The 17,209-nt window shown below is 33.1% G+C and overlaps 1 protein-coding gene across 1 annotated transcript in view; it reads right to left on the reverse strand.

Annotated features, from left to right (window-relative positions):
* Positions 1-915: 915 nt before the first annotated feature.
* The window catches only part of LOC123668482 (autophagy-related protein 9A), a 34,555-nt gene continuing 18,261 nt past the window's right edge, over positions 916-17,209 (reverse strand). Inside the window, exons 7-16 of the mRNA XM_045602212.1 lie at positions 14,738-14,916; positions 10,968-11,099; positions 8,821-8,995; positions 8,078-8,224; positions 7,589-7,649; positions 5,562-5,725; positions 4,474-4,584; positions 3,602-3,775; positions 2,135-2,272; positions 916-1,141 (exon numbers count right to left, since the gene is read on the reverse strand). Coding sequence (XP_045458168.1) covers positions 2,174-2,272; positions 3,602-3,775; positions 4,474-4,584; positions 5,562-5,725; positions 7,589-7,649; positions 8,078-8,224; positions 8,821-8,995; positions 10,968-11,099; positions 14,738-14,916 — 1,242 coding nt within the window. The 3' untranslated portion in view covers positions 916-1,141; positions 2,135-2,173. The remainder of the gene's footprint in view (positions 1,142-2,134; positions 2,273-3,601; positions 3,776-4,473; positions 4,585-5,561; positions 5,726-7,588; positions 7,650-8,077; positions 8,225-8,820; positions 8,996-10,967; positions 11,100-14,737; positions 14,917-17,209) is intronic.

Consider the following 17,209-nt stretch of genomic DNA (forward strand, 5'->3'; position numbering starts at 1 on the left):
TGTGCACCAACATACAAAAAAAAAGCGCATAAACATTATTATCACATGTACATAACACACATTGATGGGTAACTAACTATATAATAGTCTATTTTCGTTAATAAAATAGCGAGTCATCGTTGTCATTCAGCTTATCACACCCTTGACCAATTAAATTTATTTAAAAGCGACTTATTTTATTTATTTTGAATTTTATTTAACGATTAGCGATGAGTCGCTGCTTTCTTATCAAAAATACACTGTATTTCCGACCGTAATTTACATTTCATATCAGCCAGTATTTACCTTAAATAATAATAATAAAAAAAATAACAAAATCAATATTGTGGCTTATAACACGGTATGTATTTCAGATAAATTGGAGGTAATCACAACCTAAATGTGTCATAAAAGAAGTTATAAAAAAAAAAAACAAATCTCACCACAAATTGGCACAGAACACAACCACTTCATGAAATAAACGTGACAAATACAAAGGATTGTGAGTAAACACACTTACACAGTACACACATACTTATACGACAAAAAAAAAAGTGATTTTTTATTTTAATTACTAGACTGGTTTTGGTGTTTACTGCTTAAGAATCGATTTTCATATAAAGCCCCCGGTATGAAAAATATATGAGGAGTGGAAAAACTGAACGATAGACCTCGTTACGTTTCTCGTAACGCCATCTATGATTTGATTTACTATGTATTTGATATGGTATTAATTTTTTTATTAAGACTAGTAAGCCTTTTTTGTGCCTATTTAACATTTGGTCATCTTTGTGATACGACGCTTTGTGAGGAGGGCGTTAATGACTGCGACACAGTTTTATACTAATGTAGTTATTATCGTTACAAATTGTTTTTGTTATATACCAAATATTCGAAATAAATAAATATTATTATTATTATTATTATTATTTAGTTAATCGATCTGAAGGAGTAAACTCCAGTCGTACGTCGGAGTAGACTCACACTTTTTATTTTTAAATTTTTCGTTACACGTGTTGATAATACACAAGTTCAGTTCGGCGCAGAGGTCACTAAGATGAAATTGAAGGTCGGAGGTCAAAAGGTCAGATGTTCGATTGTCGCTCATAGGCAATTACCACATCTGTTCACGTACTTATAATGTTCTAATTAGCACGACTCCCTGAGAAAAAAAAAATTGTATATATTTTTACGATCTTAATAGTAATATGAATGAACAAGTTCTAAATTAAGTAAAAACTCATTTTCATTAACTAACACAGATTTTTTTTATTTAGAAATGGATATATTTTAGAACAATGGAAACTATACACAAGATACACCTGACCAACAAAACAGTGTATATTAAAATTTTATTCGTACTGTATTTTTTACCGATTTTATCTTTTCCAACGAAGAATTGTATAAAAATAATCCAACATGCAAACAAGCCGTCAGGTATACAACAGTTCTAGAAGCTTCATTAAATATTAACTGACGTAAGTGTGCCCACAGCACGAAATATTCTACTCAAAATCTGGATCAGCCCGTCTGGGAAAGTACCTCAACTTTACAGAAGATCACAGCTTAATAATACTGCTTTCAAGCATTTTGGTTTTGTGGTGAGTAAGGTGACCAGTTTCTGGGCAGGGTAAGGGGTAGGGTCAACGCGCTTGATATGCTACCTGTGTTGCAGGTGTCTATAATTTACGGTAATCGCTTACCATCGGGTGAGCCGTACGCTTGTTTGCCGAACACACGACTGAAGTAAAACTTCTACACAATATGGCTGCACTTTGTCTTAGATATACGAAACGTAACTGGCTATGAGAGAAAGAGAGAAAGAGAATGTGTGCTCGCACCTCTCTCTTACTCCTTTCGCCTCGCCCAATCACATTTTTCGTAACTCTCTCGTTACGCATTCACCAGCTTACTTCGCAAGTCAAGCGTGTGTAAAGAAGTTTTACTTCAAAAACCTGCGTGCTTTAGCTCCTACAGTAATATACGAAACGTAACTCACTCTCTCTCTCTTTCTATCTTCACTAACTTATATCTCCCTCTCAACTTCCGTTCGCCTCTTACGATCACACTTTTCGTAACGCCCTCGTCATGCATTCACCAGCCTACTCCCCAAGTCGAGTGTGCGTAAAGTTTTACTTCGAATATACGACCATACCCGCTAGACCCACACAGCGCGGGAAGGGTCACGCCACTGTTATGGGCGGTGGAGGAGAGGCGTGTTCTCTCCACTCTCCCAGCGACTCGATCTCCTTTCGCTACAGTTGTTGGTACAGCACGCTGGGTCTGGTCTCATCTGTAAACAAAATATTTATAAAAAATTAATCAACGAAATGTATGTACGCACATAACTTCCAAATATTGCAGATAATGTATGTTTTTTTTATGTTCATTATTGCCAGGACAATTGTGGTATACAGGATTGTATAACACTAAATTTAAAGAAAATCGATATATCTAAAATATAGATAAAAATAATTATATCATGATAAAAATATGGCGGTATATTTTACGTATTACATGTTTTACGTTACACGTACGTAAATTTATTGGGTACAAAAAAAGTATAACGGACACTTTGCGACAAAGAAAAAATAATCAAAGCCATTGCCGACCATATCCCCAACCCCCCGGAAGCTCTGGCCACATTGGTAATTATACCACTGGACACAACACTGCCTTAGAGCAGTACGATATGGCTCCCAATATACCTTAAAGTCAATTTAATGCTATTATTAAACATAATTTATCCGTCTAAGCTTTCAAGAGAACTATACAACATTTACAGGTTTCTAGACAATGAATAATGCTGTTAAAATAAAACCGACTAAAATGATGCGTAGATAAAAATGACAAAATTATGTTTTCAATCTGACGCTATATCATCGAAAGTAACCTAGATATTTGAATTTTTGATAAGGTCACATTTATTATTGAGTTTTTATTTTACTTTCGTATTTTAATGACATGTGACATTACGCAAACTGTTTCAAGTGATACACCATTTTAAGCAATACAATCGAATGTGTAAAAATAACCAACATTTATATACCACACTAGTAACACATCTAATAACTTATAAATAAAATAGTCTGTTTCATCCGCATATATGATAAATATTCATCTCCCAGTTGAATCGAATTTTGCTCTTATTTATTGATTGTAGCCGCATTCTAATTATTATAATTAATTCAATAACTCCTAAGTTGTTCCTTACAATTTTAACAATTTGCTAGTAAAATTGTCACAATATTATTCCCGCTTTAAATTAATAGTAATAATTGACAAATGTAACTAACTAATTGTTACCTATAATAAAATTTAATTTTTTTATTATAATAAGGTAATTATGATATCCTCTAATAGTAACAAAAGTCATGTCAACTTTATTTCCTACAACTGTTACGATTATGATGCGATTACTTGATTTATATTTTTATTTTTTTTTAATTCAAGCATGTATGGCATAAATAAAGCCCTATTATTATTATTATATGACTGGATGTCACTTGTATGATATATGTCATGATGTATTCTTATTATCATTTTTATTATAACAAGAAGGGATAGGCTGGAGGGAGAAGCTGATTTGAGATTGAACTTGTCATTTTTGGACTTGACCCACCTGTTCATACTGCAGGTCGTACAAGTGAAGCGTGCTGACAGACATGTCGCGGACTTCATTTGGGAGGGTGTCTGCAGCTCCAATCCCAAGAGCACTCGCACCCAGAGCACTACTAGCACCCGCCAGCCCTGAAGACACCCCTTCCGCTTCCTCATCGCTGATCTCATCCATGTCCTAGTACAAAATATACACATTAGAAAACAATTTAGAAAAATATAACTTTTATGCTAACGGGCCTGGGTCACATCTCCACATGACGTGACATTAATTTATATAGAAATACAAAACTTTTGTACTAGCAGATGCAGGTCACATCTCAACTTATAACATGACACGGCGTTACATAAATATGATAGCTATAGAGTACAGAATATACAGGGGTTTGTTGTGAACTGGGCGTTTATATTTGATTGACAGAAGGTTACACTATCCTTGTCTATCCGTTTATAAGTAACCACGGCTAGTAAAAATTGCCTTTCTAATAATTGGCAAAATTAAAAAAAAAAGCTTACAAGTTGTAGTTTTATTTTACAAATAAAAATAAAGGAAAGCAATTATGTAGATAATCTTCAGTACTAAAGCTTTGTATAATAATAAATCATATCACTCAAATAAACAAAATTATAGAATTTTTACAGCAGACTTGTATCATCTATAGTTTCTAATAGATTATGATAAATAATAAAATATTTTTTATTAAATTAAATATTTTAGTATTTTAAGTATATTGGGGCTTGGGTTGTCTAGAAGAAATGACTAAAAGTCCGCCCATTATACTTCACAGTCTGTAAATGTTTTTTAAATGTGTTTATTGTTTAAAATGTAGTTGTAAAGTAGAAATAAATAAAATAAATTATAAAACCGCTACTTACGGGAAGCTTATATTGCGCGTTTTGTTGCTGGTAACCCGAAAATATGGCAGGAAAAGGAGTAGTCGTACCAAATATACTTTGCTGTATAAATGAACTGAGCATTGTCTTATTCTGGAAAAAATAATACAAGCTTACACTAACTAAAGTTACAACTATTCTCTAAAAGTTTTATTTATAACCTTTTTATTTTCTTCTTACGTTAATACAAACTCATTAAAATATAAATGAAGCAACAAATTGTGTTTTAATATTTGTATTAATACAACCAAAGAATCTCCTATTTAGTTAATATCAATATTTTTGTATTAATTGTAAATCATCAGACAGACAATGTCTTACTAGTGTTCAACTTGATTAATCAATGCTTATAATATGTAATTTTATAATATCTATATTTTTAAAGAACTAACTTACGTCATCAACTAAAATTAGCTAATTTAAATACAAAGTTAAATTAAAAATATATTGATTCCTCTAACATTTAATTAAACATTTTTGAATATCATATCAAAAATTGACCGCTCCAGCGGGGTTCGAACCCGCGTCTCCGACTGACCGTGTCGGCGCTCTAGCCAATTAAGCTATGGAACGATGTACCCGCTAGATCGAAATTTTTGAAATGATGATTTTTATATTTGGTTTAAGCGTTCGCGTAAGCGGGGTTCGAACCCCGCTGGAGCGGTCAATTTTTGATACGATATTCAAAAATGTTTAATTCCTAATGTGTGGGTAACACAAAGATAAAATCGTACATATTTAGTATTTTCTATAATATAAAAATGAGTCGCTGAATGTGTTGCTAAGCGCAAAACTCGAGAACGGTTGGACCGATTTCGCTAATTCTTTTTTTAAAATATTCCTTGAAGTACGAGGATGGTTCTTATGGAGAGAAAAATTCAAAAAAAAAATTAATAAAATTAAAGAATCTACTGTTAGGCGATACGAAGTTCGCCGGGTCAGCTAGTTAAATATAAATTTAACGATAACTTAACACTTTTTTATACTGCTAGGTCGAGAAATAAGCTACTGGCTCACCAGATGGTAAGCGATCGCTGCTAATAACAGAATCCCCGACCCCGTGTACTCACGAGTGCGTGGTTCGCGGGCAGTGCCTGGTGGACGCTCTGGCGCAGCGATCGTAGGAACTGGCGCTGAGGCTCCGCGGGCTGCCAGGCGGGGTGGCGGCACGAAAACGCGACCAGCGAGAGCTCCGTCTTGCCCTCCTCCGCTTGGTTGTATTGCGTGTTGCACGCTATTACATACAAAGCATCATCATTACAGCCTATACAGTCCACTGCTGGACATAGGCCTCCACAAGTTTACAAGTTTTTGCCCATAGTCACCACGCTGGGCAGGCGGGTTGGTGACCGCAGTACTGGCTTTGTCGCACCGACGACGCCCGTCTTCGGCCTGTGTATTTCAAAGCCAGCAGTTGGATTGTTATCCCGCCATCGGTCGACTTTTTAAGTTCCAAAGTGGTAGCGGAACTGTGTTATCCCTTAGTCGCCTCTTACGACACCCACGGGAAGAGAGGGGGTGGCTATATTCTTTAGTACCGTAGCCATACAGTACCATACAAAAACACATAAAAAAATACATACAAAACATATTAATACAATATACACAAAAAAGAACAAAAACCCTTTTGTGATTGATGATGAATGTTTATTTATAAGTCACTTCTTTTATTTTTTCTTACACTAATAACATGGCGCACCGAACATGCATTTTTTTCGTTGATAGTAAGTTAGGCTGATCCGTCACGCTCTGAGATGAAATCGACACCAACAATTTATACTACGCCAACTCGAATTTTCGATAAGTTGGTTTTTTAAATGCAAACTTAATAAAATGTGTTTTTATATGTAATAACAAAATTGTGAAATTGAAATTAATAAATTAACTATTAAAGATACCAAATTTCAAATAAGTTTCTTAATTAATATAAAAGGTATCACGTTATTCCCTTTTATAAGCCTCTATTATAAAATTCACTTTTATGAGTTAGCTTAGTATAAAATGCTGGTGTCGATAATACTTGATTTGGTAAACTCGAAACCACCGAGTGTATCCGAGCGAGAAAGATACAGTCAGCTGCTCTTCGCTGTGTTTAGTATATTCACAATGAAGTTTTCACTTCTGCCGTACGGCCTGAAGCACACAGTTTATTTTTTATTTTGTGAATGTATTAAGTGTATAGTTATGACAATGTAAATCCATAAAAAACATGTACAACAAATCCATATCCAACAAGCCATGTCGTGGTCAGGGCGTTTGGACTAGTGTATTATGTGTGTTTCCGGACCGCCGACACAGGAGAATATTCTATTGGGGGCCGTTGAGTGTGAAGCCTTTATTTATGAAACGGTTAATTTTTATTTTTAAACTAATTGGTATAGTGCGTTCAACGAGCCGAGATACCAAATGTAAACAAACCAAATGCGAGGTCATTCAACTATGCTGGGTTTTGTAACCTTTTTTTACTTGCACAAAATTTTTAAATGTAAAATATATTTATATGTTGTAATTACTGAATTAAATATAATAAATTAAATATAATAAATTAAATATAATTATGTATTTAAGATTTGATACTTCTTAAATAATAATTATCGAAATATAAAAATCACGCGAGCGCTTCAGGACACGAAATGAAATAAAAATAAATAATACAAATTCAAAGGGCCGTACGCGGTCCGATTTTTTTCAAGGCCAGTTAAAATATCGTTCGACCTTGCAGTGAGACGTGCAGCAGATAGCAAACAAACAAGATAGAAAGAGATAGACTACATTTTGTTTGTTCCGTCGTTGCTACGAAAAAATGATGGGCTTTGTCTACATTTGGTATCTCTTCTCGTTGAACAGACTTTAGTTACTTTTTTTTTCTTCATAACTCTTTTATTATTGCACCAATAATAAAATGAGATTAAAAAATATTTGAAAATAAATATCATCATAACTTAAAATCAATATAAATACTGATTGGCGTGTGACACAACGGTCAGAAAATCAGAACTTTTTCTAAAGAATATCTCAATATTGCCTCTGTTCATGATTAAATGACAAAAAAGGAAAAATTCTTACCAATATTTTAAATGTAACATGAATGAATTACCTTTGTTTCCGTTTTTGCCAGGAACTTGCCAATCAGGATGACCGTGGCGTCGTATATCCAACTGCGAACGTTACAAACTTTTACTTCAATGCGAACATTAAACTTACACATAATAAATTGGTTTAAAATAGATGAATATAATATATAAATAAATAAAAAAGTTACTAATAATAGAAAGGTTCGATAGCGAAATATAGAGAACAAATTGCGATAAATAACTGTATTATACTGTAACTATCTTAAATAACAAATATATAAAAGTTATCTCCTGTTATTTTACTGTCATCCCATATTATAAATCACACAAAAATAAAATTATACTATCATATCAGTTAAAAACTGAAATAGTTGATGAAAGAATGAAATGCTGAGAGACGCACTAGTGATAGCGCTAAAGATGTAAACGATTTTAGTGTTATTAAAATGATCGTAATAATAAAAATAAAATAAAAACACGAAGAAATTAAAGGTAATTAAGAACTAAAATACCTGAGCAAAGGAACACACGTCGCCAATACCGAGCACGCTTACGGTAAAATTCCTATAAAAATCGACAATGTCCAACGAACGCGAACGCAGTGATAGCAACACAAACGGACACAGCAGAGGACTTAGAAGCTCAAAAAGTATGTAGACCTGGGAACAAACAAACATACACATAAATAAAGATATTTTAATATACACACACGGTCGCCTGCTACTAAGGTAGGAAATTTAATGTCTTTGTGTAAGGTAACAATCGGCTGATGTAACAACATATATAGGCTGGTCGACTTCTCACTGCATTCCAAAAAAAAATTGCTATCCCTTTTTTAAATTTTAAGACTAACATAATTATTTAGGAGACCATGAAAGGTACCCCTCATTCTAACAGAAGTACCTTGACCTTTCAGAAGATCACAGATAAATAACACTGCTCTCAAACAGTGTCCTGTTCCTATGACCAGTAAGGTGGCCAGAGCACTTGGGGAGTGGCCAGAGCAGCTGGTGTTGATGGAGAGAATATGGTAACCGCTATCACCCGGGCCGTACACTTGTTTACCACCCTTGTTATATTTAAAAAAATCTAACGTTCTGGTTGTTTTCTCTGTATCATAAAAAAATCATATTTTTTCTACTGATCTGATCACTGGCAAACTTGATCAAATGGTTGGCACTCTCCCAGCACATTCAAGAGCTATTCCGATCTTACCGAACATTATAAATTATAAGAAAAATGTATTGTATGGTACCGCTCTATACTGGAACAATTGCTGGAAGTGAGTGGCCACGTCCTTTGTGTGGGCTCGACCACGCCACGCGACCGGCAAGTAATGTACGTGACCGAGCACTTGAACAAGTAGCTCCTCGCCCCTGGCCGGTCCCGTATACACTCCGCCCAAACGGTCCTCTTCACCTATCAGCGACCTACAACAGACAATAAAATTATTTGTGTTAGCTATAAAAAAAAAAAAAAACGATTTCAATTACATCACTTTTGATTCTAGGGTAAAAATCGCGGTAAGCTCCGTAGAATGCAGTGTCCAGAGTAACCGTGAAAGGTTTAAAAAAATCACTTACATCGACAAGTAATACGACGTAGGTAGTCGGTAAAACGGCCAATTAAATACGTGTTATACCTCAAAAAGTACTCTTCAGATCACGATCAAATTTAAATGGGACCAAATAAAAAGCTACTATCCATATATCCATATCCATCGACTATTCGATAATAAAATAATTGTGTTTGCTCGCAAACGAAAAAAAAACCGACTTCAATTACATCGACGAGTAATACAACGTAGGTCGACGAAAAAATAGTCAAATAACTACGCGTTATCAAGGATTACTCAAAAAGTAGTTATCAGATCTCAATAAAATTTATATGTGACCACATGACAAACATCAGCTATCGATTAAATTAAAAATTATCAAAATCGGTACACCCAGTAAAAAGTTATTGCGGATTTTCAAGAGTTTCCCTCGATTTCTCTGGGATCCCATCATCAGATCCTGGTTTCCTTATCATGGTACTAAATTTGGGATATCTCCTTTTCAACATAAAAAGAATTATCAAAATCGGTACATCCAATAGAAAGTTGTGCGGTATAATACAACGTAGGTCGACGAAAAAAGCGTCAGGTAAAAACGCATTATTAGATATAACTCGAAAGTAGTTGTTAGATCTCAAATAAATTTAAATGGGACCAATTGGCACACACCACCTTTCGATTAAAATAAAATTTGTCGAAATCGGTCCACACGGTCAAAAGTTCTGATGTAACATACATAAAAAAAAAACAAAAAAAAAACAGTCGAATTGAGAACCTCCTCCTTTTTTGGAAGTCGGTTAAAAAAGAATCATCAAAATCGATTCACCCACGAAAAACTTATATGATAGCACACATAAAAAGTACAATCGAATTGATAACCTTCTCCTTTTTAGTCGGTTAATAATACCCGATAAAACAATGTAAAATGATCAAAAATGTAGATAAAGTATCCTGTGGGAAATTTACTCAACTAAAAAAAAAAACCTAACCTTATAAAAAATGGAAGTATAAATGATTATTATTATTGATTGCAAAGGTATTACATTTTATTCAAAAAATATATTAAATATGAAGAATTATAGGCCTTAAAATTAACCAGTATCAACATAAGTTCATAATTGCCCGAATACAACGACTAATATTGGCATTATATTTTCATCTTATTGTCAGTCCATAATAAAAAATCGAAAAATAAATATAAACTTAAATAGTAGAAAATAGTATGAACGTTGTCCTGCCCAGAGAACACCTACCAAATTTTATTGCTTACATACCGATAGCAGAGCTACCTACCGGGTCTAATTGGGATAAAAAAAAACTACCCTATCTCCTAAGTTGGACCAAATTAAAGATGCTTACAAAATTTGATAAAAATTGGTGTAGTAGTTTAGGAGATTATCGATAACATACATTGTGAGACGAAATTTTTATATATACATATAGACATATCTTCTTAATATATATAAATTACGAGTCACGTTGTCTGCGATGGTCTCCTAAACTACTTAATCAATTTTAAACAAATTTGCACACCGTGTCCAGTTTGAGTTGGTTCAGGTTGTAGCTGTGTGGCTATGGCATTAAAGAATATAGCCCCTCCTGCTTCTCTCACGGTTAGCTATATGTAGCTTGCTCAAGAGTAGGAAATTCGAATATATATATATATATATATATATATATATATATACCCCGGACAGTAAAATGAAAAATGTTGTTTATAAACAAGTAGTGTAAATAATGAGAAAATGTTTTAATTATTTCAACTACCACGTAATCTCATATCAACTCCCGAGCGAAGCCGGGTATCATAGCTAGTATATATATATGTATATATCAAAAAACTTTACCTAGCTCCCGCAATAACGCAGCCAAGTATCGTGATGATAGTCAGTACATGTTCAACTAACAACACGTCCTCGTCGTAAACAGACAGCACCACGAGCACGCCTAAAACGCTCGCTGATATAAACACGACATTTCTGGAAAAAAAAAATTACTTTTAGAACAAATTGATACCATCTTTATAAAAATTTCGTTATCTCACAATATGAACTAATTTACTGTAGATATTTTAATTATTTAATTCTAAAATAATAAATTAAATTATTACTATAATTGTGTAACACAACGACATGTGACGAGTTGAATGTGATTGGTACATTCTTTATTGAACTAAAAAAAAAAACAAGTAAAAATCATATTCACAAAGAAGGTTGGCAAGGTTGAACTTATCTCTATAAGAGATCTCTACCAGTCTACCCATGGTGGTGAGAATTGATGTTACCGCGGGGTACTGTAGTGCAAGAGTGATTAATAATAATGATTATAAATCTATAAACTTATTCAAAATTAATAATATAAAATACTTGTCTACATACACACTCATCATCTAATCATGAAATCATGTAATCATATTCACAATCCGCCAACCCACAATAAAGCAGCGTGGTGGATTAAGCTCTGTTCCGTCTCCGACTGGGGAAAGAGGCCAATACCCAGCAGTAGGATGTTACAGGCTAAAGCGAGCGATGAAATTGTTTTTTTTTTTTTTTAATTTTTTTATTTGTATAACAAAACGTTAAAAAGATCAGTTTAGTCAAATAAAATGTTTCGTCAAAAAATTTAATTTCTTACCACTGTTGGTTACGCGGTATTGCAGTATCAACGACGATATTGTTCATCTATTCGGTATTCATAGTAGTGCTACAAAAGTTTTGATTTTAATTTTTTTTTAAGTATTAAAAGTAAAAGTGACTTTTTATATCAACACATTTCACTATTAGTATGCAATGCCATTATAATTTCATCAATTGAATCTTAATTTAAACATAACATACAACATATTATTTTAATTGAAAATAAGCAAACACTTTTTTTCTATAACATATACACGGTCGTCTCTTCCTACAAAAAGTCTGTTCTTACTACAAGCAACTTACTGCTTGTGTATATTATTTTTTCGATAAATGCACATGCATGGGTACTTTTATAAAAATAACAAGATGTATCCCACCTGGCCTCGAGGCGAGAATCTAACACGCAACCCGCGGCGCAGAAACCAGTGTCACTGCAAACTGCGCCAACGGGTTACTCAAATATTTTTTAATTATATAACACCATTTCAAAACATAGCTTATCAAAATAAGTAAAATTTTATAATACTGAAGATTCAATTATAATACTCGAAACTTTAAAATTGTTGTTGATAATTGATTCCATTTTTATTTGTCCTTCTAAAAATAAAATAGCTCAACATCATCTTTGGCATCCTCCCAGAATTAATAATAGAAAAAACGTTGTACATAATAATAATTATATGCAGTTTAACTGAAGAAAACACAAAGCGAATAGAAGCAACGAATGTTCTGTATCTATATCCGTACTTTACAAGTCAAATGACTACCTTTGTTCCGAATGACGCAGCGCGCTATATAAATGAATTATTCGAGACGTGGATCGGCAAATTTTAAATTCAAACAAAATGTGTATAACCAAATCTTAACTTAAGTGTAACAAAAAACCTTTTTTGTTATACGTTAGTACTTTAGAACTAGAAAGACACGTCTATACTGATTTTTTTTTACATCATTCGATTTTTCGATGGTAAATTTTTGAGCTAAGAACGTAATCATATTTCAATTTTTAAATGATTCGTAATTTATTAATACCTCTATACTTTCATGACTTAGTACGACTAGGTTGTTTAAGTATGTTTTTATATCATATCATAGTTTTTTATGGAAACTGTGTTAACATAAATGGCTTCCTGCATTTATTTTTCATACATCATGCAACATTGATGTTAATATAATATCTTTTATACTTTATTAATTAGAACGCTAGTATGATATTGTTATATATACCACGAGCAGGGAAAACAAGCGTACGGTAGAAAAATGATAAGTGAATACCGTAACCAATATTATAGACATCAACACCAGGATCATTGTAAGCACTTGGCCAACCCTACCCCCGACCCTATCCAGTAACTCTGGCCACCTTACTCACCACAGGAACAAAGCAATACTTTAGACCACTAATATGTAGCTCTAATATTCTGTATGGTTGAGGTACTTGCCAGTCGGGCTCCGAAATTTATCAAGATATTTCCTGCTATACCATATCTCAGTAAGAATGAATCAAATATGGCCTAATATAATATATTTATTTATATAATACTTTATTCTACATTTCTAATTTTATAAGGAAATCAACAATATTCTCTAACTTAAAAGAGTTTAAGAGCCATTTCACAAAAATCGGTAACAATCCGCGAAATTGTAATATTTTGACGTCGTTAATCTCAGTGTTGGATGCAATAATGTAATTTATATTCTTGAAATATAATAGAGCAACCTTTGTTGTAGTCCATAGTCAGATCAGAATTTTGATTTATATTATGTGTATAAAATTATTAACCTTTTCATCAGCCTCCTCTCTGGGTAAACGGTCGCAATGTATACTTTGAAGTCCTACTTTTCAATAACCTCTACGTTGAAACCATTTTTAAAAAATATCATAATATGTGGAATATAATTTTGTTGTCCACTATCATAGATTTTTATTCCATTTGTATCTCTATTAAACGATAAAAAAAATTTAAAGTTACGAATATTTTCCAAATAAGTACAATTTTAAAAGCGATATTTCTCTTAGAAAACTAAGAAATTTTAACGAACTATCTTCATCAAAGTAAACTTACATCATTAAGGAATACAAAAAAAATAATTAAAAGATGTAATTATTTTTAATACATTTTATATTAAATAATAAAAAGATAGTATATATTGCCACGCATCAAGCCCGGTAAATCAGTCGAGCGCTAGCGCTCTTAGAGGTAAGGTCCACGCCAAATTCTGCGCAGCCGTCTCTTTCGCTCACACGCGCCAAGCGCCTGTTGTTATAGCGGATAAAACGCATTTGATACTTTCATAATAAAATATAAATAAAATAAACATATTACGAAAATGACTGTAAAATAATATAATGATAATTTCTGTAAACAAATGTATAATTTAATTTTCTTTTCTCACACTATCAATACAAATAGGCATTTCAATCTGTTTGTCTTGTTATTTGTTAATTAATATGTTTGTCGGTGTCGATGTCATTAAATGCTTTTTTATTCATATCGTAAATATTAGATTCATTCGTAAACTGAAAAAACTAAATCAATTTAAAAAAATTGTTTAATAAAATTGATTTTTTTAATATTATTTTAAATTTATTGACTGTTGTTATATAACATACTTGAAATTTTTAACAAATTAATTATGTAAAAAACATTTTATACCATAGTTATAATTTTTATTATACATCAGAAAATGATCACGATGGTCTTTTGGTTGTCACACTATACGTACTAGCACAAAGATCGCGCGGCTCGTACGACTCGCGCGATGCGACCAAATTTACCTAAACTTGCAGAGCGTAAAATTGTGAAATGGCTCTTAAACGCAGTTTCATCACTAATAGTGATCTCTTACAGACAACCCCTATCAATAGAAAAATTATCGATAACACAATAAAATATGAAAATTAATTATTTCAATTACGTAAAATATATTAATTATGTAGAATATTTGTAATTATATCTTGTAAACATGTTACCACTTACTTAGCAATAACCGTCGTGATGGGGGAAGAGAAGCTTGCCATGTACTTCGTAGCAGGTTTATGAGCTCTGTTGAGTCTGTCCCTTATTTCGTGTTCGAGTTCATTAAAATGACGCAAATTGACCCTCGCATATAACGACCACGTGCGGAGCCCGAGGGAACCCGGTGATCTCTTTATTAACTGAAATAGAAAAAAAACTCATTTCATTTCGTGCTACAAATCAAATTCAACAGAAACTGCAGAACATATAGCATCTAATAAGTACCATACATAATTATGTTAATAAATATTGTATGTTTTCCTACTGTAGTGTGTAAGTACTTAGTTATATTGAATAGTCTTAAGTCAGCAAGTTACACCGATATACCGAGCAGCGAGCTTCATACATTTATAAAGTGGGGAAACTAAAACTAAACGAACGTGTTTACTTTCCTACTTACGACCTACCGTGACTACTAACACTACACAATACATGGCGACCCTGCCATAGAACTGGCGGAAACATCAACTCTTCTTGACGAACAACATTTTTTTTTTCAATGTCTACTAACTTCATTCGATACCCTAATCTGGGCATGAGGAAAGGTCAAAGTAAGTAGGATATCAGAGAGGAAGTTGTCATCGCACAAACATCGCCTGGTGGTGACAATCATGCTGAAGCAACCGTAAGCTACCGCAGCCGTGCCCGAGATGCTCGTGACCACGGCGACGACATCGAGCCGAAAGTGGAAAGTGCTAAAGTGCGTAGTACGTAGTACGCAATGTTATTGACACTGTATAACTATAAAAATATCATACTACATTTAAAGAAAATTTATTACGTACCTATATTATAATTAGGTTTTAATTTTATTAGGCAATCAGATTCAGAAAATATGGCTGCAGAACAGTTTATAAACGGCAGTTAGCCTCTTGCCTAAAATGACCGATGACGACCAAATAACAAAAGATCTTATTGATTCAATAGAGTTGTATGATTCGATGCTCTTAGATGATAATAAAAAAACTGTTAATAAATTTTGTTTTGAAAAGTAGATTATCCAGCGGAACAAAATGCGTTCAGAAACTTCTTAATAGTTCTATTGATTTACATTTAAAGGATATGCGTACACATTTGCTTACTCGGAAATCGGATATAAAAAAGCAGGATGATAAGTCTGTTAAAAAGTTAGGATATGAAATAGAAAAATTGTTTATCGATTTAACAATTTATCAGGCTAACGGAGAAGAAACCGTGTGTTGCAATAGTGTTTTTCCGATGGATTAAGAGGCCAAAGAGTAGGAACCATAATTGCGTCGCGCAAATTAACTTCTCCAAAGATGCCATCAGAGTTGCGGAGGATGAGTGTAGCGCATCTTTGAACCATCAGATTTTCTCATATAATAATGATAGGAACAGGCATGCTAAAGGGACATGATTATTGACACCCCACCTCCTACATATATACAAAAAGGGGTATAAACGAAAAGGACTACTAACTTGGGAGATTTTAATGCCCTAGTTTTTTTTTTATATTTAAATAAAAAACTATGTTACTTAACACGTTGTTCGAAACCCAATTCCGCCCCTATAACGAATCGTATCTTTTTCTACCTCAAATTGCTCCAATTCTTCGAATTATTATTCGAGTCTACCGATGTCGCAATACCATCAGCACGGCACGTGGCGTGGAAGCGGTTCACGTGGAGCGTCGAGTTACGGTGCAGCGGGCCGCGCTCATTCAGCTAATCGCAATACATCGAGGTATGGCCATAGTTATCATGATAATCGTAATAATATTGTGAATATTTCTAATGATAGAACTTTAAATCATTTCACTTCGAATGACCAAGGTGAAGAAAACGAGAGCTTTTTTATATAATTAAGTTACATCCACGGGCTTTTGAAACACGTGTCCTTTTTTATTTCTAAAAAATGCTATTCTTTTATCAAGGTAGGCGTTATTCAACATCATTGTTTGAGTTAGACTAACTTTTTGTCTCCAACAGAAACGTGAGTCCACCGACCGGTTTTTATTTTAAGTATTTTAACGTATAATAATTTTTTTTAACTATTCTATCATTTTTTTTATTATTATTGTAACGAAGTTTCTTACGGCAGGCTTGAAATTTGGCTGGGCGACCGAACTAAAAAAAATGTGATACTTAAACCGTAAGAAAAATATATAACGGAAGTGACGTAACATTAGTCACACGACTGTATAATACCTATGACGTTTGTAAAACTAAAATATTACTAGTAAACTTTTTTTAAAATTATTTATATCATTTTATACTGTCGACAAAAATAAATAAAGACATACGTTTTTTTATTTCACTTAATAGTTTGAATCATTATTATTATTTTGTTTGATTTATTTTATTTCACGGTATTTGTTATTTTCTAAAATACTAAATTTCCTAAATACTTTTATGTACTTAATTAAACACCAATCAACAAAATTAAAAAAAATCAAGAACTAGAAAATATATA

The sequence above is a fragment of the Melitaea cinxia genome, chromosome Z (genome assembly GCF_905220565.1).
Source record: "Melitaea cinxia chromosome Z, ilMelCinx1.1, whole genome shotgun sequence".
Lineage (NCBI taxonomy): Eukaryota > Metazoa > Arthropoda > Insecta > Lepidoptera > Nymphalidae > Melitaea > Melitaea cinxia.